This window comes from Canis lupus, chromosome X, assembly GCF_003254725.2.
Source record: "Canis lupus dingo isolate Sandy chromosome X, ASM325472v2, whole genome shotgun sequence".
NCBI classification, from domain to species: Eukaryota; Metazoa; Chordata; class Mammalia; order Carnivora; family Canidae; genus Canis; species Canis lupus.
Window position 1 is genome coordinate 59,788,712 of NC_064281.1, and position 23,959 is coordinate 59,812,670.

The following is a 23,959-nucleotide window of genomic DNA, read 5'->3' on the forward strand; positions in this document are numbered from 1 at the left end:
TTACCTAGCAGATATTGAGCTTAGAAACAATATATATTTTGGGTTTTAAATTTTTATTCACCTCCATATAACAGCATATATAAAATGTTGCACAAACAAAAAGCATTTCTGAAATTTGGTAACTCCTTTGGGATTGGCACAGGTTACAGACTTGAAAAAAATCCATGGTGGAAGAATTTTCATCTTTTAGGGTAGATTTGATGTGGAGATAGCTAAGTCACTTGAGACTAAATCTGGTATAATAAGGTGGGTAATAACCTGCACATAATTTTTAGTGAAATAAACATGTAAAAGAATTACCTAATTTACTGTTAGAATAAGTATAGCTTCACAGCATGCCACCCTCAAAGGAAACAAGGGTACTGAGATAAGTAATTATTTTAGTTTTGTTTGGGGCACTGATATTAAGTATCTGATTTTGTGATAGAGGGAAAATGGGCATAGCTAAAGGAAGACTACAAAATATTCAGCGTCTTTGGAGGCCAGGTAATAAGGCTTCCATCAACTTGCTATGGCTTCAGGAGGGTAAGCAGCTTTTCTATCAAGTGTGGATTGGTAGTCCTGCTCGATTTAAATGAGTGATGCAGCTTTTGGAAAGCAGGAAATGGTGCTGGATTACAAAGAGACAACCAAAACTAACACAAACACACATAGGCTTCCTGGTATGTAAATTATTTTTGAGGTTAGAGATCTTCTTTTACAGAATTTAGTATATAACAGATTCAAAAACCAAACTTTTTGACCTCCCAATATTAAATAACTAAATGTGCAAAAGAATCACCATTAAATAGGACATCAAAAGCTATACATTTTCTATGAAACAATATGTGCACAGATTTTCAAAGCTGTGAAAATGCAATAAAGAGCACAACACATTTTGGTCACTTTATTAAATGACATTAAATAGTTTAAGTTTCAACTACTAAACAGCACTTTGAATGGTGAAAACACAGATAGTATTATTGTCATACTTGAATGCTTTTCTTTAAAAACACAATTCCAGTCCTCATATATATATTACAAAACAGCCTTAAAGGAAGAAGTGACATCTTTTCTACAGTACTTAAGATACTCAATACGGAACTGAAAAGCAGTCTAACAGAAACAAAGGCAAGTCTTCACAGCTGTATGATTTCAGCAGCCAAAGCTGATGATGGACTGAAACATTACTATACAACTGGGACAAAACATATACAATATCACAGTACTAAGCAAAAACGCTTTACACCCAAAGAAATAAAACAGGTTACAAAATATGGAGAATTTAGCAGGCAAAACTGTATTACAAGCAACATTTTAAATCGTCATTTAAGCCATTGCAACTATTTAAAACATCTAAAACAAATATAAAAATGAGCCTTTTAGTATCTTATTGATGTGATTTTGTCTTTAAATATTTGTTAAAGCTTGATGTTATACTCAAAGTACATATTATGTAGCTAAAATGTCAAGTGAGAAGAGTGTATGCAAAGTGGTCCAAGTTTTATTTCAAACTCTCTTAGTTCCAATTAATCCTTTCTATGTATTACTCCTTAAGTCATAGTTTCATCCATGGTGAAAAAGTTTTAGAAGGTTGCCTAAAATTTTTACATCCATGTCTTTGAACAAGTAATCAGACCATGTTGAAAATTCCCAGGTCTAGTATATCAGGTTTAAGGTATTCTGGACTTGTAGAAAAACCAACTGAAAACAGCTGGCCAGAGTGTATTGCCTTCAAATATTTATCTCATAAATCTTGTCTTTTTCATCGCTTCTAGAGTAAATACACCTCTCCTCTCCACCCCAATTAAGTAAATTTGATGTATAATCAAATATCCAATTTGGCATAATATCCAAATACATGGAATTTGTTAGTGATAAATCACCATGTTAAACGGGGGTGGGGGGAATGGGGAGGAGAGGATGTGTGTTAAGTGGATCCACCTAACCTCACAAATTCTGTATCATAAACCTAGTGCTTTTAGATGTTTGCCACAAGTTTTTTCAAGATAAAAATGGAAATCTATTCACCCAAATAACTCAAAGCTGTTCTAGCTAATGTTAAACTCATTCTAATCCAGTGATACCTAGAGCAATTCCTCCACCCAACTTTTTTTTAATGAAATTCCTTAGCTATTTTCACTACCTGTTACAACACCATCTCAAAAATGGTTTGCCATATTGAGTTGACTCCCATAGTCTAACAATCTTTTTCTTCAAGAAATTCAAGCAACCAAATTGTACATGAATAAACTTACAGGTCTTTTTTATAGGCCTGGATTAAGAAAAACAACAATGCAATGATTTTCTAGTAAAACTTCAAAAAAGGGTATTAGATGAATTAATTTGATCAGAAAATTGCCTCACAGATCTAAACTAAAAAAAAAAAAAGAACTTTGAAATGTAATTTATTTAAAATAACACAGGGGAGTTGGGGAAAAAGAACATGATGATGACAGAAAACAGGAAGAGCATAAAAGCCAGTGATCCTTATCTTTCAGAGGAATTATTTCAAATACTGACAGTACTGGGAATTATTAAAGCACATTCCTTACGTGAACTTAAAAAGTCAGCAATGGTTCTGCCATTTTGATACTGTTTATAAAACAGGGTGTGACCCTACAACCACACCATCATCCTTAACCTCCTAAAATGCTGTAACTTGATTTTGTTAGTCCACATCCCACTGCCAGCAACAGGATGAAGCACTAGCACTGGCACCAAGCAGTTAAGAGATGTGCTTTATATGAGTGCCAGAAGAGAGAAAATACATGTGTGGAAGATAAACCACAACCCTGAAATTTTACCAGTAATTATTTCAGCACATATAACTGAAAATAAAAAATGGCAGAAAGACTAAAGAAGAAAAAGGAATTCTCTTCTTAGGCTATACTTAAGGCTGTTTATACAATGCAAAGATAACTGCCAAGACTCCTCCAAGTTTTAGAGCAGTAGTATTTGAGAATATTGCACACAATTCTGTGTCAAAGATAACCTTTAGTTTCTAACTTTCAATCACGGAGATGATACAACAGGAGCCCAGTTGCAGACTTCAGTCAAAAGAACATTAAAACCATTTCAATCACTTTAATAAAGAAATGGGTTAAGTACAAAAGTATTTCATAATTTGAGGAATCAACTCTAAGAACTCAGCTGTGTGTTTTTATATGTAAAGAACGAATATATAAATCTGTATTATTTCCTAAATTCATTAATTTTATGACAATTTTATGGTTGCTAAAAGCAGGCATAAAAATTTAGAGAGGAAATCTGTGGAGTTGTTACTGTTATGGAAGGACTTGTTTTCACTGAAAACAATTTGAAATATCTTCTGTACTCAATGTGTGTAAGAAGATTCTAGGCAACATCACTGACAAATGTCAGGAAAAAATGGTATGCCCTATTAAAAAATTAAAACTAATATGGAAGATTGGCATTTAAGGGGACCACACTATTTATACAGTTGAGTTCTGTTAAGTCATTGATTCCTAAAAAAATAAAAGATCTTTCTATGATTTTAACAATCTTGAGCTTTTAGTGCAAAATCACATTGATTTCCCTTGGGAAGGTCCTGGATTTTTGCTTCTCATTGGGGGTGGTGCACGCTGCAAGGGTGGTGGCTGCATACCACCAGCTACTGACTGATACATTCCTCTCATATCAATTTGCTGGTAGTTAGAAGGATTCATGATTAAATTTGGAGGCTTTGGCATCATGAGGTGACCCAGTGTTGCTTGTTGATAAGTCATTTGTTGCTGTTGCTGCTGATTGTACTGCTGCTGGAGCCTTCGGTTCATAAGTATTCGCTGAACGCAGCTGATTAACTAGAGAGACAAACGGGAGCTGTTACAAGTTCTCAAAGATTCAGGTATCAAGTTTAAGTTAAAATCAGTTTAGTAAGGGTGTACCATACCAAAAGGAAAATATACTATTGTTATCACCATTATTAATTTGAGGCATTCATAGGAACATTACTGTAGAAAACATCAAGTAACATCATTTAGAGCTAAATTCTCTTAATGACTGGACTATTCTATTGCAAGCAGCATTTAGGTTAGTTGCCATAGTAACCTGTCCTGCACTATGATTAGTCTCAAGTATTAGTTACAGCACTTTTTGCCAAATCTCATTTCTTCATCATTCTTTTAAATATTGAACATAATGACAAACATATTTAGTGACAAATACCAAAGGGAAAAAGCCCTTGAACTGGGAATAATTCCTACCTGGAGTGTCTCAAATTTCAGAAGATAATTAAAATTAGTAATTCTATAGTGGTTTCGAAGTAAAAATTTATGCCACGGAAACTGATTCCCTGGAGTCAATAGTTGAAATTTCACAGTGAAAGGCAGAGATGGTGTGGAATCAGAAAAGACCCCGAATAGCCAGGGGAATTTTAAAAAAGAAAACCATAGCTGGGGGCATCACAATGCCAGCTTTCAGGTTGTACCACAAAGCAGTGGTCATCAAGACAGTGTGGTACTGGCACAAAAACAGACACATAGATCAATGGAACAGAATAGAGAATCCAGAAGTGGACCCTCAACTTTATGGTCAACTAATGTTCGATAAAGGAGGAAAGACTATCCACTGGAAGAAACACAGCCTCTTCAATAAATGGTGCTGGGAAAATTGGACATCCACATGCAGAAGAATGAAACTAGACCACTCCCTTGCACCATACACAAAGATAAACTCAAAATGGATGAAAGCTCTAAATGTGAGACAAGAGTCCATCAAAATCCTAGAGGAGAATACAGGCAACACCCTTTTTGAACTCGGCCACAGTAACTTCTTGCAAGATACATCCATGAAGGCAAAAGAAACAAAACCAAAATTAACTACTGGGACTTCATCAATATAAGAAGCTTTTGCACAGCAAAGGATACAGTCAACAAAACTAAAAGACAACCTACAGAATGGGAGAAGATTTGTGCAAATGACGTATCAGATAAAGGCCTAGTTTCCAAGATCTACAAAGAACTTCTTAAACTCAACACCAAAGAAACAAACAATCCAATCATGAAATGGGCAAAAGACATGAAGAGAAATCTCACAGAGGAAGACATAGACATGGCCAACATGCACATGAGAAAATGCTCTGCATCACTTGCCCTCAGGGAAATACAAATCAAAACCACAATGAGATACCACCTCACACCAGTGAGAATGGGGAACATTAACAAGGCAGGAAACCACAAATGTTGGAGAGGATGCGGAGAAAAGGGAACCCTCTTACACTGTTGGTGGGAACGTGAACTGGTGCAGCCACTCTGGAAAACTGTGTGGAGGTTCCTCAAAGAGTTAAAAATAGACCTGCCCTAGGACCCAGCAATTGCACTGCTGGGAATTTACCCCAAAGATGCAATGAAACGCCGGGACACCTGCACCCCGATGTCTATAGCAGCAATGTCCACAATAGCCAAACGGTGGAAGGAGCCTCGGTGTCCATCGAAAGATGAATGGATAAAGAAGATGTGGTTTATATATACATGGAATATCACTCAGCCATTAGAAATGACAAATACCCATTTGCTTCAATGTGGATGGAACTGGAGGGTATTATGCTGAGTGAAATGAGTCAATCGGAGAAGGACAAACATTATACATTCTCATTCATTTGGGGAATATAAATAATAGTGAAAGGGAATAGAAGGGAAGGGAGAAGAAATGGGTAGGAAATATCAGAAAGGGAGACAGAACATAAAGACTCCTAACTCTGGGAAATGAACTAGGGGTGGTGGAAGGGGAGAAGGGCGCTTGACAGGATGAGCACTGGGTGTTATTCTGTATGTTAGTAAATTGAACACCAATAAAAAATAAATTTATTATTTAAAAAAGAAAAAAGAAAGGCAGAGATGGCTGGCAAACAACTATGCTGGGAAAAAGGATCAAAGGTCTTGGAATATGCTAGTTTTTTTAAAGAGTTACATAGTTTAGTAGGAACTTGTGAAATATATCATGTATAGTTCCACTTTCTTTTACTCTCAAGTTAAATATATTAAAAAGTATACTTATTTTGGGAAGTTGCTTAAAAATGATAAACATGGGTGGGCAGGGAAAGATGGTGGAGGACGAAGGTACTCAAATCACCTGTCCCCACGAACTTACCTAGATCACTTTCAAATCATCCTAAAAACCTAGAAATTCAACCTGAGATTTAAAGAGAGAACAACTAGAAACTTACAGAGAAGAGTTTGCGCTTCTAAAAAGTATAACTCGTTTTTAGCCACTCTGCACTGAGCAAAATGACTATAAAGAAGAACTCATCACAAAAGAAAAAAAATCAGGGCAGCCCCAGTGGTGCAGTGGTTTAGCGCCGCTGCAGCCCAGGGCGTGATCCTGGAGACCCTGGATCGAGTCCCATGAAGCCTGCTTCTCCCTCTGCCTGTGTCTCTGCCTCTCTCTCTCTCTCCCTCTCTCTCTCTCTGCATCTCTATGAATAAATAAATAAATCTTTAAAAAAAAGAAAAAATCAGGAACAGTACTCTCTGCCACAGAGTTACAGAATTTGGATTATAAATTGATGTCAGAAAGCCAATTCAGAAGCACAATTATAAAGCGACTGGTGGCTCTGAGAAAAAGCAAAAAGGATTCAAGAGATTTCATGACTGCAGAATTTGGATCTAATCAGGACGAAATTAAAAATCAATTAAATGAGAAGCAATACAAATTGGAGGTCCTAAAGACGAGGGTTAATGAGGTAGAAGAAAGAGGGAGTGACATAGAAGACAAGTTGATGGCCAGGAAGGAAGCTAAGGAAAAAAGAGAAAAACAATTAAAATACCATGAGGAAAGGTAAAGGGAAATAAATGACAGCCTCAGAAGGAAAAAAAATCTACGTTTCATTGGGGTTCCAGAGGGCACCAAAAGGTTCTGCCTTTATGGAAACAGGACCAGAAAGCATACTTGAACAAATCATAACCGAGAACTTCCCTAAATTGGGGAGGGAAAAAGGCATTCTGATCCAAGAAATAGAGAGATCCCCCCCATAAAATCAATAAGAACCATTCAACACCTCAACATTTAATAGTGAAACTTCCAAATTCCAAAGATAAAGAGAAGATCCTTAAAGCAGCAAGAGACAAGAGATCTCTAACTTTTATGGGGAGAGAGATTAGATTAACAGCAGACCTCTCCACAGAGACCTGGCAGGCCAGAAAGGGCAAGCAGGATATATTCAGGGTCCTAAATGAGAAGAACATGCAGCCAAGAATACTTTATCTAGCAAGGCTCTCATTCAGAATAGAAGGAGAGATAAAGAGCTTCCAAGAAAGGCAGAAACTGAAAGAATATGTGACCACCAAATCAGTTCTGCAAGAAATATTAAGGGGGACACTAAAAGAAAGAGGACGCTCAAAGAAATAAACCACAAAAACAGAGAATGAATAGGTATTCTGATGACACTAAATTCATATCTTTCAATAGTAACTCTGAACGTGAATGGGCTTAATGACCCCATCAAAAGACACAGGGTTTCAGACTGGATAAAAAAGACCTAGCTATTTGCTGTCTACAAGAGACTCATTTTAGACCTAAGGACACATGTACAGCCTGAAAATGAAAGGTTGGAAAACCATTTACCATTCAAATGGTCCTCAAAAGAAAGCAGGGGTAGCAATTCTCCTATCAGATAAAGTTTATCCCAAAGACTGCAGTAAGAGATAAAGAGGGATGCTATATCATAATTAAAGGATCTATCCAACAAGAGGACCTAACAGCTATGAATATTTATGACCCTCATGTGGGAGCTGCCAATCAAGACATCAACCAATTAATAACCAAAGTTAAGACATACTTAGATAATAATACACTAACACTGGGAGACTTCAACATGGCGCTTTCTGCAAATGACAGATCTTCTAAGCACAACATCTTCAAAGAAATAGGAACTTTAAATAATACACTCGACCAGATGTATTGCACAGATATTCACAGAACTTTACATACAAACACAACTGAATACACATTCTTCTCAAGTGCACATGGAACTTTCTCCAGAATAGACTACATACTGGGTCACAGATCAGGTCTTAACTGAAACCAAAAGATTGGGATTGTCCCCTGCATATTTTCAGACCATAATGCTTTGAAAGTTGAACTCAATCACAAGAAGAAATTTGGAAGAAATTCAAACACGTGGAGGTTAAAGAGCATCCTGCTAAAAGATGAAAGGGTCAACAAGGAAATTAGAGAAGAATTAAAAAGATTCATGAAACTAATGAAAATGAAGATACAAGCATTCAAAATCTTTGGGATACAGCAAAAGCAGTCCTGAGAGGGAAAAACATCGCAATACAAGCATCTCTCAAAAAACTGGAAAAAAACTCAAATACACAAGCTTAACCTTGCACCGAAAGGAACTGGAGAAAGAAGAGCAAATAAAACCTACACCAAGAAGAAGAGAAATAATAAAGATTCGAGCAGAACTCAATGAAATAGAGACCAGAAGAACTGTAAAACAGATCAACAAAACCAGGAGTTGATTCTTTGAAAGAATTAGTAAGATAGATAAACATTTAGCCAGCCTTATTAAAAACAAAAGAGAAAAGACTCTAATTAATAAAATCATGAATGAAAAAGGAGAGATCACCACCAATACCAAGGAAATACACACGATTTTAAAAATATATTATGAGCAGCTGAACACCAATAATTTAGGCAATCTAGAAGAAAAAGATGCATTTCTGGAAAACCACAAACTACCAAAACGAACAGGAAGAAACAGAAAACCTAAACAGGCCGATAACCAGGGAAGAATTTGAAGCAGTCATCCAAAACCTCCCAAGACACAAAAGTCCAGGGCCAGATGGCTTCCCAGGGGAAATCTGTCAAATGTTTAAAGAAGAAACAATACCTATTCTATTAAAGCTCTTCCAAAAGATAGAAAGGGATGGAATACTTCCAAACTCATTCTATGAGGCATCACCTTATTTCCAAAACCAGACAAAGACCCCACCAAAAAGGAGAATTATAGACCAATCTCCCTGAAAAACAGAGATGCAAAAATTCTCAACAAGATACTAGCCAATAGGATCCAACAGTACATTAAGAATATTCACCATGACCAACTGGGATTTATCCCCGGGACGCAAGGCTGGTTCAACACTCATAAAGCAATCAACATGATAGATCATATCAACTAGGGAAAAAGCAAGAACCATATGATCCTTTCAATAGATGCAGAGAAATCATCTGACGAAAGACAGCATCCATTCTTGATCAATACTCTTCAGAGTGTAGGGATAGAGGGAACATTCCTTAGCATCTTAAAAGCCATCTATGAAAAGCCACAGCAAATATCATTCTCAACGAGGAAACACTGGGAGCCTTTCCCCTAAGATCAGGAACACGACAGAGATGTCCACTCTCACTACTGCTATTCAATATAGTACTAGAAGTCCTAGCCTCAGCAATCAGACAACAAAAAGAAATAAAAGGCATTCAAATTAGCAAAGAAGAAGTCAGCCTCCCCCTCTTTGTACATGACATGATACTGTACATAGAAAACCCAAAAGACTCCACCCCAAGATTCCTAGAACTCATACAGCAATTTGGCAATGTGGCAGGATATAAAATCAATGCCCAGAAGTCAGTGGCATTTCTATACACTAACAATGAGACTGAAGAAAGAGAAATGAAGGAGTCAATCACATTGACAATTGCATGTCATAAAGCATAAGATACCTAGGAATAAACCTAACCAAAGAGGTAAAGGATCTATACCCTAAAAACTACAGAGCACTTCTGAAAGAAATTGAGGAAGACACAAAGAGATGGAAAAATATTCCATGCTCATGGATTGGAAGAATTAATATTGTGAAAATGTCCATGCTACCCAGGGCAATTTACACATTTAATGCAATCCCTATATAAATACCATGGACTTTCTGCAGTGAGTTGGAAAAAATCATCTTAAGATTTGTGTGGAATCAGAAAAGACCCTGAATAGCCAGGGGAATACTGGAAAAGTAAACCAAAGCCAGGGGCATCACAATACTGGATTTGAAGTTGTACTACAAAGCTGTGATCATCAAGACATTGTGGTACCAGCAAAAAAACAGACACACAGATGAATGGAACAGAATAGAGAAGCCAGAAATGGGCCCTCAACTCGATGGTCAACGAATATTTGACAAAGCAGGAAAGACTATCCACTAGAAATAGGACAGTCTCTTCAATAAATGGTGTTGGGAATATTTGACAGCCACGTGCAGAAGAATGAAACTAGACCACTCTCTTTCACCATACACAAAGATAAACTCAAAATGGATGAAAGCTCTAAATGTGAGACAAGAGTCCATCAAAATCCTAGAGGAGAACACAGGCAACACCCTTTTGAACTTGACCACAGCAACTTCTTGCAAGATACATCCATGAAGGCAAGAGAAACAAAAGCAAAAATGAACTATTGGGACTTACTCAGGATAAAAAGCTTCTACACAGCAAAAGAAACAGTTAACAAAACTAAAAGACAACCTACAGAATGGGAGAAAATATTTGCAAATGACCTATCAGATAAAGGGCTAGTATCCAAGATCTATAAAGAACTTCTTAAACTCAACACCAAAGAAACAAACAATCCAATCATGAAGTGGGCAAAAGACATGAACAGAAATCTCACATGAAAGACAATCTCACAATCTCTATGAAAGACATAGACAAGGCCAAGAAGCACATGAGAAAATGCTGTGCATCACTTGCCATCAGGGAAATACAAATCAAAACCAAAATGAGATACCACCTCACACCAGTGAGAATGGGGAAAATTAACAAGACAGGAAACAACAAATATTGGAGAGGATGTGGAGAAAGGGGAACCCTCTTGCACTGTTGGTGGGAATGTGAACTGGTACAGCCACTCTGGAAAACTGTGTGGAGTTTCTTCAAACAGTTAAAAATAGATCTGCCCTATGACCCAGCAATTGCACTGCTGGGGATTTAGCCCAAAGATACAGATGCAGTGAAACGCCGGGACACCTGCATCCCGATGTGTATAGCAGCAATGTCCACAATAGCCAAACTGTGGAAGGAGCCTCGGTATCCATCGAAAGATGAATGGATAAAGAAGATGTGGTCTATGTATTCAATGGAATATTGCTCAGCCATTAGAAAAGACAAATACCCACCGTTTGCTTCAACGTGGATGGAGCTGGAGGATATTATGCTGAGTGAAATAAATCAATTGGAGAAGGACAAACATTATAGGGTCTCATTCATTTGGGGGTATAAAAAATAGTGAATGGCATCAAAGGGGAGAGGAGAAAAAATTAGTGAGAAAAAAATCAGCGAGGGTGACAGAACATCAGAGACACCTAACTCTGGGAAACAAACAAGGTGTGGTGGAAAGGGAGGTGGGCGGGGGGTGGGGGTGTCTTGGTGACAGGCACTGAGGGGGGCACTTGATGGGTGAGCACTGGGTTTTATATGTTGGCAAATTGAACTCCAGTAAAAAAAAAATACAAAAAATGGTAAATATGGTTAAATCCTGGCAAAAATTCCTTTTTAGATATCCACAATACACAGAAATTCAAATTATGTGGAAAAGAGCCTATATAATTTCAAGGAGACCCATTTAGGAATTTGTTGCTCTTTTGTAACTTATAACCAAGATATTACCTTTACTCGAGAATTACTAAGTTTTGTGACAAAATTTCTTCTAGGAAAAGCCAATGGTCATACATCTATATGAGGGGAGGATGGTTATTGACATAGATGTCACACAAACACATTATTATAAATTACAAAAATTGGACATAACTTAGAGATAGTCAAACTCTTACCATCTGCTGTTTTGTCAGTACGTCATTATAGATTGCTTCTCTTCTTTTAACATCAAGCTCCTGGCTGGCTTGTCTACTTAATGCTAATGCCTGTACTTGGGCCTCTGAGAGATTCATGTTTTCCTTCCACTAAAAGAAAAATGTTCCATTTACTTCTTATTGCAGCAGAATTGACGATACTCAAAAATATTCAGGATTTTAAAAGGTATTTCCCCCTTTCCTTTTTTTCTAAAGAAAATAAAGATTTACAAACATGGTACTAAGTTATCCACTGTTGTACAAGGTTTGGCTATCTCTGGAATGAAACTACTTGGATTTAATTTGTGCAACTGATAAAATATGTTTATGTAAACAACACATACATTTCTCTGGTTGATTTCCCAATTCTTAGATATTACCCACTTCTCTTTTGTGCCAACATTTAGGTAAAAAGGCTAAAGTATAGCTTGACACTATTATCCAGTTTACTGGTATTTTACCATTCCAAATCAAGTTATAAGAATTATGCTGTTTTCTCTACAGAAAGAGTGAAGCAAACCACAATTAAAAATTAAAACAAAAGGGCTGGGGGTGGGGGATGACACAACAAAAATAGCAAGTTGGAGTAAGATAACTGCCAAATAACTTACTACAGCTGAAATTATATCTTCAAGAGGCTGAATCCTCACTGCTGTTACACTGTTTGTTGCTTCCACAACTTTTTCTCTTCCTTGGTTAATGAGGTCCTAGAAGAATGCAAGAATGTTATATAGGACATATAAAAGACACATGGTTGTAAAGTATAGGGATCCTTCCTGTCAATTTATAGCAGTTGGTTTTAAAACTCTTCAAATAATTAAAAAGCAGCAAAATGCAGCATCAATAAAGTGGGCAAAACTTACCAGTGAGGGTCCTGTTAAGAAGATAAAAGTTTGGGTCTGCACCAATAGTTTATCAATTTAAAGGACTCCATAAGTACATTTTTAAAAGGAAATCACAAATTCACTTAAGTTATTACATTATTGGTATAATAAAACGTAATCTTTCTTATTTAATTCATAATTAATTCTAGTTTTAAATAGCTTATTTCATAATACTGGACATTATCATATATTTAATGCTGTATCTACACTGCATCAGAATATAAATGTATTTATCCTATTTTCAAACATTAAGCAAGCTAATTTGTTTATTCAAAATATTTTATAACTGAAGAAGTGCTAGTTCCCTAGTCAGTCAGGTGCCCTATTGTTCCTTAATTAAAATAATTCAAACAACATTAAATCAAGGCCTAATTCTCTTGTGCTCTGAACAAACCACATTTTACTATACTATGCTGGTTCAAAAAGGTCAACAAATAAGAGAAAAATTTCTTGGTCTATTCAGAGGTAATCTTTTGGAGAATGTGATATTCCTGCACAGGGAACCCTCAACAACAGGGCACTTGAAATTGCCTTTAACTCAAGTTAAACTACTTTTGTACTTCACAACTTACCTCCAGCTGTTGATTACTCATTGCTGACAGGGCTCCCAAATTGAAAGGAATATAAGGAGTTTGAGAGTTGAAACTGACAGGGGGTAAATTGGTCCCAGTTGGTATGTTGAAACGCATGGTCAGTCCCTAAAAACAAAAAATTATGCACTTTCCACACTGTGATTTAAAACTTGAAATTCTGCATCACCTACTGGTTTAGAAAAGAATCCACATTCTCAGATCTAAGAAATTATTAACACTCTTCCACACACAAACAAAACACCCTTTTCACTCGAAACCAAGATCTTATTACACGGAAAGCTTTAACCCCTAAAGGTGTATTATTTTTTTCTGATAATTCCCACAGAATGGGGCAACTCAGAGAATTCTAATGAGACTCCTAACATCACATTAACGTTAAAGAAGTTTGGTACAATGAGTTAGGACTTTAAAAAGAATTCAGGTATTAGGATAAGGTTTCCCATGCTCAGGCACATTTTTGCTCAAGTGAGTTGGTGTTAAAACAGACATGGAACTATTTAAAATAATGTTGCTGTTGGAGACTAACATTAATGTCCAATAATGTAATATTTTTGCGTTCTGACATTCAGTCAAAATTTCGATTTCATGGTGTATAGGCTAAAGAAACATTTCCTCCTACCTCCAAACACTAAGCTCCTGTATATCTATTACTAGAGTGAGGGTGTTGACAGCAGTTAAGTGATGCTAAATATATAGCTTCCCAGTAATCTCTCAATTCAGCAAGTGCTAAGCAGAAATGGGGTTACTACTCTTTAAGTGGAAACTATTTTCTTCTTTCCTTTCCTCCCACTCTACTACCAAAGGTAGCCAAAGCCTATTAACAAACTCATATTTAGGATTCTGTTCCTAAAGACTCCCTATTATTATTACCTGTTCCAAATGTGATCCTTTTCTTACTGCTCTTCCAAATGACTAACACAAAAACCAAAACCAAAAAGCATTTTGAATGAACTACCTTCTTCTCTGCTTCATACTCAGCCCAAGCTGCTTTTCTTTCTTCTTCAGTCAATTCTTCTTCTTCTTTGTGGTCCAAAAGAGAATCATGTTCATGATATCCTACAATGTGTTCTTTATGTATTTGAAGAAGTTCTGCAAGTATGGTGTCCTGTTTAGAGGGGTTGAAATAACAAAGAATTATTTTTTTCTCTCTGGATCCTATCTCCACAGTTCGTTGGTCTACTGTCAGACTAGAAACTAGACACTGGCTGGCTGCTACACATATTTCTGATATATATCATATAAATTACTTAGAAAACAGTCACAATACATGCAACACCAGCCTCTTATGTAAGAACTTCTATATAACAATGTTTATATAAGCATGTTTTAGGGGTTCGCAATTTTTTAAATGTAGTTTTACTGTGTTTTTTTTCTACAACTTTTTTCTAATTTTTTCATATGTATTCTGTTTTGTATTTGTTCTGAGTTGATAATATATGTTAATATAAGTCTGCTTACACCAGAGATTACATTAAATGCTTCTGCTAAAAAATCATGGCAACTCCTCTTTATACATATGTAACAACTTTATTTTCACAATCACTATGGCCACCAACCACTATATTAATGAAAAGCAAATATAAATTAACCTAAATAGCTACAAGACAGTTTCAATAGAACATAGAGTCCTTATATTTCAATTGTAGAAAGGTCAAATATAAATTATATTGTAAAGACCCATGGGTCAAATTTAAACTGATATACACTGTTTATCATTTTCTTGTCACAGTGTTTTTTTTTTTTTAAAGTCACAGTGTTTTAAGTCAGTCTTTTAAGGTTAAAAATTTTAAAGCTTAAAAATTGGAATCATTTATATACTTAGTAAGAACCACCAAACTCTTGCTCTGTGTAATTATGATTATGAGAGAGAGATGAAAAGAGATTGGGAGGCAGGGATTAAAGTGAACCACAGATATGTTACTCGCTAATAAAAAATTAAAATACTCACAAGTTGTTTATTAAGAAATCACAGATGAAAACCTAGATATATAAAAGGCAATCACTTTACAAAAGCATTTTTCATAGCTTCTATCAGCAAGTTCTCTTAAAACACACTTTCTAAATTGAGTATGAATCTAGTGAAAGGAATGTAATTACAGAGCAAAGGAAAGGTTGCAGAGGTATATATTCCGTTAAATTTAAATTTAATCTACATCTAGTAATGTTTAATGCCTTAAGTTTCAGCATAGACAAATCTCACACTTGAAAATAATTGTCCTTACATCTTCATCTACTCCCAGAGTAGAGGGTGCAACACATGGTAGGAACTCAAATGTCTGTTACATAACTTAAGATGAAAAATTCAGATCATGAGGCCTTAAGATTTTTTTCCTGTACAATAGGAAATGCTGACACTAATTCCAAATAATCAGAATATTTGTTTCATGTAAACAACTCTTTATCTTGCTACCCCAATTAAGCACTTAAAATAATTATATCATCATTCCATGAGACAAAAGAAATTTATTTCACTAATGAATACAGCCGTAATTGAGATTTTATCATTTTGACATGATATGATATTTCTTTTGTTGAAAGTCAAGAACATTAGACCATACATGAGAGGGCTCAAGAAAGCTGAATGGTGGAATACATAGATGCTAACAGGTTTAGTTTTCTTGAAATGCTAAATATTTCTCTTCTACATCAGTGTAGAAATCTGTCATGAAAGCTGACTTCCCATGCCTATGCCATATAAAACAAGTTTATCATCACTAGACAGATCTCCGAAGTTCATAGTTACTGACCAGGTAGGCAGGGAGATAGGTCAATACGAATCAAATTCTATTAAAAGATGGTGCTTCTTCAGATGTATGTCTCCCATGATCACCCCCCAACTATGACTCAAGAGAGAGGTATACATTAAAACCAGATAACACTCATTTTTAGCAAGTGACCATGACAAATACAATTAGAAAAGTTAGCTATTTGGGGATCCCTGGGTGGCTCAGCAGTTTGGCGCCTGCCTTTGGCCCAGGGTGCGATCCTGGAGTCCCAGGATCGAGTCCCACGTCAGGCTCCCGACATGGAGCCTGCTTCTCCCTCCTCCTGTGTCTGCCTCTCTCTGTGTCTACCATAAAAATAAATAAATAAATAAATCTTAAAAAAAAAAGTTAGCTATTCTACAAAATACCAAATAAATAACAAGGTAGAAATGTTCTACGAATAGTTCCTAATTTTACTTCTGTCTAGCAATAAGTGATGTTCTTAGCAATAGTCAAAATAACTTAATTTCTCTAAGAAAACAAAATTTCCCTTTTCCTAAGGGAAAGACCAAGAAAATTGTGCTAGGAACTTAATTTACTTTCAGCTGTGCCACTAATTCTCTCTGTAATAATGAATAATAATTTAGTCTAGCTATGACTCTCATTTAAACAAAATGAAATCCTCTCCACTCACATGTATAACAGGATGTTATAAGAATAGCAGAATTAGATGAAACACCCAATTCTGTGGAAATAAATCTTATGTCAATTAAGTGTAGTATTTATTTCTCAATTATAAACACAACAGTTCATACATTAATTACTTTCTTATGGTTAGAAAGAAAGCCTTTCCAGAGATGCATGTATGCAATGTGCATGTGCAGGCATGTGCACACACACTCTCATTCTTTAAAAAATGTCTTAACTGTCAGGGAGTTTTATCAAGTCAGTCCTTATTATCCAAAAATTTCAATAAACCTGACATGAACTATTTTACCATTTATCTTTAGGAGATACTCATCTTAGGAAACTCCACTTCCAAAACATTTGAATGTATTCTCCCCACCAATTTCAGATTTTAAGATCTATCTTCTCCAGTCAAACATGATTGCCTTATTAAAGTCAATTATGGTAAAAGCTCAGCTTCTGTCCATGCAATAACTTTCATTTTGATCCACAATCAACTAAAATGCCAACAAGTCAGAGGAAAAGTGCATGTGACTTTGTTTTGATTCATTAAAGAATTTTGGACCCTTTTCCTAAAAGACTAGCTCCCTCCTAACATCAAACCAAAAAACCATTCAGATCATTTCTACTAGCCACAGATGCTCCTTTCTTTTCAAAGAATTTTTTTAAAAATTTAAGGAAACAATGCTAATTTCCTATTATAAACCTAGAGATAACTAATGGTATTATCTGTCATATATTTCTCCACACATTTACACTTTACACTTACATTCAAACATGCTTTTACATAAAAATGGGATTGTACTATAGTTTTTTTTTTAAAAGACTTATTTATTTATTTATTCATGAGAAACACAGAGAGAGAGAGAGAGGCAGAGACACAGGCAGAGGGAGAAGCAGGCTCCATGCAAGGAGCCTGATGTGGGACTCGATCCCGGGTCTCCAGGATCACACCCTGGGCTGCAGGCAGCACTAAACCACTGCGCCACTGGGGCTGCCCTGTACTATAGTTTTGAAACTACTTTTCTGAATTAATATCTTTTCATTGACATTATTTTTTTTTAAGATTTTATTTATCCATTCATGAAAGACAGAGAGAGAAAGAGAGGCAGAGACACAGGCAGAGGGAGAAGCAGGCTCCATGCAGGGAGCCTGACGTGGGACTCGATCCCAGGACTCCAGGATCACGCCCTGGGTTGAAGGCAGGTGCTAAACCATTGAGCCACCCAGGGATTCCCTCATTGACATTATTTTACATCAAATACAAATCATCATTTTTAATGGCTGCAAGGTGCTTATAAATCATATAGATATACCTTATAATCTATTTAATTATTCTCCTACTTAAGGGTTTATTAATATTTAGGCCACTTCCAATTCTTCATTATTACTAAATCTACAACAAAATAGGTTAACGGACAAATTTTAGTGTATTTCAGTGTATTTTTAGTGTATTTACACATAGTTGATATTACTATGCTGATAATACTCAAGGACTTAAATAAGTATGTTTACCACAATCTTCATTTTAACAAAGAAAAGACACTACATGTGTTAAGCTAACTGACTTTTATAGGAACAAAATTCATTTACATAGTTCAGAAACAGGAGATCAAAAATCTTTCTTTCCTCTAGAGTGCTGTGTAAGACACAAATAACAGAAAGAAGATACAGAATTTCTAATATAAATTCTTTCTACATCTTTCCCTTTGTAAATTAACTGTAGCATTGTTAATACAAGAAAACAGATGATTAGATTAAGACAGCAAAAAAAAAAATGTGTATCAGGATTCTCAGAATATTTCTTTGGGAAAAACAGTTTTGCAAAGTCTACAGCAAATCATACAATAAAGAAAAATTTCATCCCAATATACAACACAATCGGTGGAGAGGCTTTTTGTTTCTTCTCTTTGAAGCATGCATTTATTAGTTGCTATAGCAACACTATTATTGAAAACAATACTGGAACAGAATCTACAATCACTAGGCCAACAGTCGTGAAAATGAGGTTTAAATTATATCCAAATGTGTACCTTTTCTTTGTCTAAACTTTACTTTTCCTTCAATAAGTGAAAAAGCTTACAAGCTGAGAAAAAGCATGGTAGCTAACAGCTACGTTAGTTTAAGCTTTAAAAATGACTAGTTTAATTAATAAAACAAAATTAATGATAAATTAAATGTTTAAGTTAATTTATTTAGAAGTTTAAAGTATTTGGCAAGCTGACAGAAATTCCTATCTAATCAATCCTGAAATACAACCTTGAAAATAAAATTTTTAAAAACAATCAAGTCTTTGCCTGAGGGTGGGGGTGGGGGTTTGCCATGTTTCAAAATATTTTGCTTGCCATCACTTTGAATTTGGGTTCTGTAATATCTGGAAATAAAACGCCACTGGAATACTTAAGTGCCATAGGACTCATTCAAAAAGCTATGAAAAAACTCCTTTTATTACTTCAATAAGTCTAGATTTTTAGTAAAGAAACTTAATATTCCTTGTAAAAAAAAAAAAAAAAAAGCTTCTACTTTTGGGACGCCTGGGGGGCTCAGCAGTTTAGCACCTGCCTTCGGCCCAGGACGTGTTTCTGGAGTCCCAGGATTAAGTCCCCCATTGGGCTCCCTGCATGGAACCTGCTTCTCCCTCTGCCTGTGTCTCTGCCTCTCTCTTTCTCTGTGTCTCTCATGAATAAATAAATAAAATCTTACAAAAAAAGTTTCTACTTTCAAATCTGAAGCCTGTTTTTCCCCAAACTACACTGGAAAAAAAAGCAACATATTTGATAAGTAACCAGAGAGATACTGAATAAAGTTCACATAAACCTCATATCATATTTTTAGGTCAAGAGCACCTAACTTTTGCCAAAGAGCATTCAAAATATATCCAGATTCCCAAATTATAGGTATAAATAAGATAGTGACAACCACAGAACTTGTCAGTTTCAAGGAAGGCAAAAGCAGGCCTGCCACTCTGACTTTGGTGGAACTTAAGAGCCAAAGTCTCCTTTGGTAACAATGTTCTCAAAGAACTAGATAGTATATTTAGCATTTAACCTTTAAAAACTGGTTATCCATTATAATTTGTACATAAGCCACATGCCATTCACTATGAGGTAAACAGTGTCAATGAAGACTGTATATGACTGCAGTGATTTTCTAGAGGTTGTAGCTTTCCAAGTAGAGCTTGAATTAGAACTTGATTCTCATGCTATACAATGTGGAGTTCATATTACCTTTTTATTTCATAAATACTGTTAACATCCCCTAACTCAACTATAGGTATGTATAGCATATAAAAAAGGATATAGATAGAAGACATATGAAAACAAATATTTAGCAGTTCAAATTACATCTTAAAGAAAGAAAACATTAAAAGAAGAAAGGTAAAATAATAATATATAAATAAGGTCACCTAGTGATTCTTATATTGACCAAATCTCTCATGCAATTTATATTCTTTTATGGGTCCAAAATAATGAGTATGATGTAAAAATCTTGGTCATGAAAACATCAGTAACTGAAGAGACAGAAGGAGGCATTCACCTACTTAATCCCCCCCAAAAGTATCACAGCTTAATTTTCCACTACTCCTAGAATGTCACATGACATATTTGAATGAGCCAACCTAACCAAACAAGTAACATACTTTAGGATATTAATATACAGATCCTGTGGTACTTAAGTACCTTATGTTGAAATTCAGAATCAATGATCATTCCAACACGTTAGTTATATCCTTCTGAACTCCTCTAAATGAAAATGAAAAAAATGAAAGGACATATAGCCTTGCTTTCCAGGTATCTCTCTACAACAGACAATTTCATGACAAGATTGCCTGAAATATAAACACCAATATAATTTTGCTGGAATCAACTGATTTGATAAAAAGACCTGTGAGATCTGTGTCAGCCTTTTTAATTTCAGAGGAAAATTTAATGGTAAGACTTAAATTAATATGTTTATTGTAAACTAGGAGACTTTATGTATAGTGGTTAAGACCACAGGCTCTACCTCAATGTCCTTTGACAGATGAACGGATAAAGAAGATGTGGTGTATGTATATATATACACACACCAATATTACTCAGCCATTAGAAACAATGAATACCCACCATTGGCTTCGACGTGGATGGAACTGGAGGGTATTATGCTGAGTGAAATAAGTCAACTGGAGAAGGACAATCATCATCATATGGTTTCACTCATACAGGGAATATAAGAAATAGTGAAAGGGATTATAAGGGAAAGGAGGGGGAAATGAGTGGGAAAAATTAGAGAGGGTGAAAAAACATGAGAGACTCCTCTGGGAATCTATATTTTTAACAAGGTCCACCCTGGTTTTATGGATACAAGGTATGTAGTGGTCTGATTTGCCTTTATCGTTATTATCAGCTAAACCTCTGAATTAAGAATAACAATAAACAGTAGCTAACATTTATTGAGTGCTTTTTATGCCAGGCACTGTACAAAGGGCTTTACTAGTATTGAATTATTTAATTCTTATAGCCACCTTACAAAAACCCTGTACAATTTGTTTTTATTTAATATATAAATATAATATATTTATACAAAATTTGGGACCTCAGTTGGTTAAGCATCCAACTCCTGATTTCAACTCAGGTCATGATTTCAGGTTGTGAGTTCGAGCCCTGCATCAGGCTCTGCACTCAGCAAGGAGCCTGCTTAAGATTTTCTCTCTCCCTGTCCCTCTGCCCCTCCCCACACCCCACTCATGAAAGAAAGAAAGAAAGAAAGAAAGAAAGAAAGAAAGAAAGAAAGAAAGAAAGAAAGAAAGAAATAGGGGAGGCAAATGTGGCAAAATATTAACAATCACTAAATCTAGGTGATGGGCATATGAGTATTCATTATATTTTTCTCATTTGGAAATTTTCAAAATAGGAAAAAAAGTTTTAATTAACCATTTTTTTCCTTATTTTATTTGCAATAACAGAGATTGACAACACTAGACAATGAGAGAATTCTGGGACAGTACAAAGTCTGAAAGATGGGACATTTTCCTTTTTACCCCTAGTTAGCTGTATATTTTAGCCTATCAAAACAGTTTTCTATTTTTTTTCAAAACAGTTTTCTAAAGCTGGGATCTGAATTCAAGTCACATCTGTAGATTTTCTTTAAAGCTAAACTGAATACATAATTGCATGCTAACATTATTTTACGAAATTTACATGGAATAGCTAATTTTCATAGTAACTCTATTAAGTACATACTATTATTATCACCATATAATTGATGAGATTTTTAATATCATGAATCAGCATGGGCTGCTGGCTTTCTCCCACCACAATCAACCCACGGAAACTACAGAAAAGAAAAAGAAACATGAATTCCAGGAACTCACAGCAAACACACAGATATATACACACCCCATCCCTGCAGTGACAACACTGGTACCATATACCATTTGAAGCAGAGTTATTAACAAAATGTACTAATAATTCAAAATAAGCATGAAAGTATACTCAAGGATATAAGCAAAGGTATCATGAATATGAAATTCAAACAAAAATTATCTAAAAAGAGCCAAAAATGAAATATTCAGGATAAAAAATAATCACTGAAATAGATAATTCAATGGATAATATAAAAAGCAGAAAACACATAGCTAAAAATTAACTTAGTGAGTTGGGAGATCAGAATGAGGCAAAAGAAAAGCTATAAGATATGGAAGCTAAAAGCAGAAGGGCAGGGACACCTGGGTGGCTCAGCAGTTGAGCACTGCCTTCGGCCCAAGGCATGATCCTAGACTCCTTGGATCAAGTCCCTCATCAGGCTCTCTGCATGGAGCCTGCTTCTCCCTCTGCCTATGTCTCTGTCTCTCTGTGTGTCTCATGAAAAAATAAAATTTAAAAATAAATAAAAGCAGAAGGGCAGGCATTTACTATTAACAGTCTCAGAAGGAGATGAAAATAAAAACGAAGAGGATGAGATTTTTGAAGAGTAACAACATAAATCTCTCAGAATTACAGATCAAGAAACTGAAGCACAAAGAAGTCAAATAATGTGATGGTCAAGATTCAAACCCAGGTGGTCTTTTCCAAGGGCTCCTGTTCTTAATGACTATGCTGTACCTGACTCAGGCCTAGAGATGAGTTCAGCATCCAAGATACTTAAAAAGGACTAGAATCAGCTTTGCTACTCTATGATTTTGTAGTAACTAAAGGATGAAATCTACATTCCTCAGTATTACACACCTTGATAGCACTGAAAATGCTTTTTCATAAAGTCACAGTAGTGATCAGGATATATGAGGATATGTTTCACTCATATGTGGAATATAAGAAATAGTGAAAGGGACCATAAGGGAAAGGAGGGGAACTGAGTGGGAAAAATTAGAGAGGGAGACAAACCATGAGAGACTCCTAACCTTGGGAAACAAACAAAGGGTTGTGGAAGGGGAGGTGGGTGGGGGGATGGGGTAACTGGGTGACAGGCACTAAGGAGGGCACTTGATGGCAGGAGTACTGGGTATTATACTATATGTTGGCAAACTGAATTTAAATTTTAAAAAAAAAGTATAAGGATGTGAAGGAAAGGGGACACTTGTGCACTGTTGGTGGGATTGCAAATTGGTAAAACCACTATGGAAAATATCATGGAGGTTCCTCAAAAAAATTGCAGATAAAACTAGCTTATGGGCTAGTAATTCCACTTGTGGGTATTAATCAGAAGGAAAGAAAAACACTCAAAAATACCTGAACCTCCACATTCATTGCAGCATCATTTACAATAGCCAAGACATGGAAACAACCTAGGTTTCCCCTGATGGATGAATGGATAAAGAAAATGTGGTACATATACACAAAAGAATAATATTTGGTCATAAAAAAATAAGGAAATCCTGTCAATGCAATAACATGGAGGGACCTTGTGGGCATCACGCTAAGTGAAATAAGTCAGACTGAGAAAGTTTACAAATACCTATGTGGAATCTAAAAAGCTGAATTCATAGACACAGAGTAGAGTGGTGGTTACCAGGAACTGAGGGTGTGTGTGAAATGGGAAGATGTTTGTCAAAGGGTAAGATGAGTAAGTTCTGGTGATGTAATGTATAGCATGGCAACTGTAGTTAATAATACTGTAGTCTACATTTCAAAGTTGCTAAGAGAGTTGATCTTAAAAGTTTTTATTACAAGAAAAAAATTGTAACTGTGTGGTAATGTATGTTAACTAGACTTACTGTAGTGATCATTTAGCAATATATAAATATACTGAATCATTATGTTGTACACCTAAAACTATTACACATCAATTAAATCTCAATGAAAAAGAAAGCTGGAAATGAAAAAAATGGAGTT

General features: G+C 35.6%; 1 protein-coding gene across 11 annotated transcripts in view; it reads right to left on the minus strand.

Annotated features, from left to right (window-relative positions):
• Positions 1-859: 859 nt before the first annotated feature.
• Positions 860-23,959, minus strand: part of ATRX (ATRX chromatin remodeler) — a 333,614-nt gene continuing 310,514 nt past the window's right edge. For all 11 annotated transcript variants that reach the window (XM_049107206.1, XM_049107207.1, XM_049107205.1 and 8 more), the window contains 5 exons: positions 14,213-14,362; positions 13,237-13,362; positions 12,392-12,487; positions 11,763-11,891; positions 860-3,803 (listed from right to left, as the gene is read on the minus strand). In XM_049107206.1, the coding sequence (XP_048963163.1) occupies positions 3,525-3,803; positions 11,763-11,891; positions 12,392-12,487; positions 13,237-13,362; positions 14,213-14,362 (780 nt within the window). In that variant the 3' untranslated portion in view covers positions 860-3,524. The remainder of the gene's footprint in view (positions 3,804-11,762; positions 11,892-12,391; positions 12,488-13,236; positions 13,363-14,212; positions 14,363-23,959) is intronic.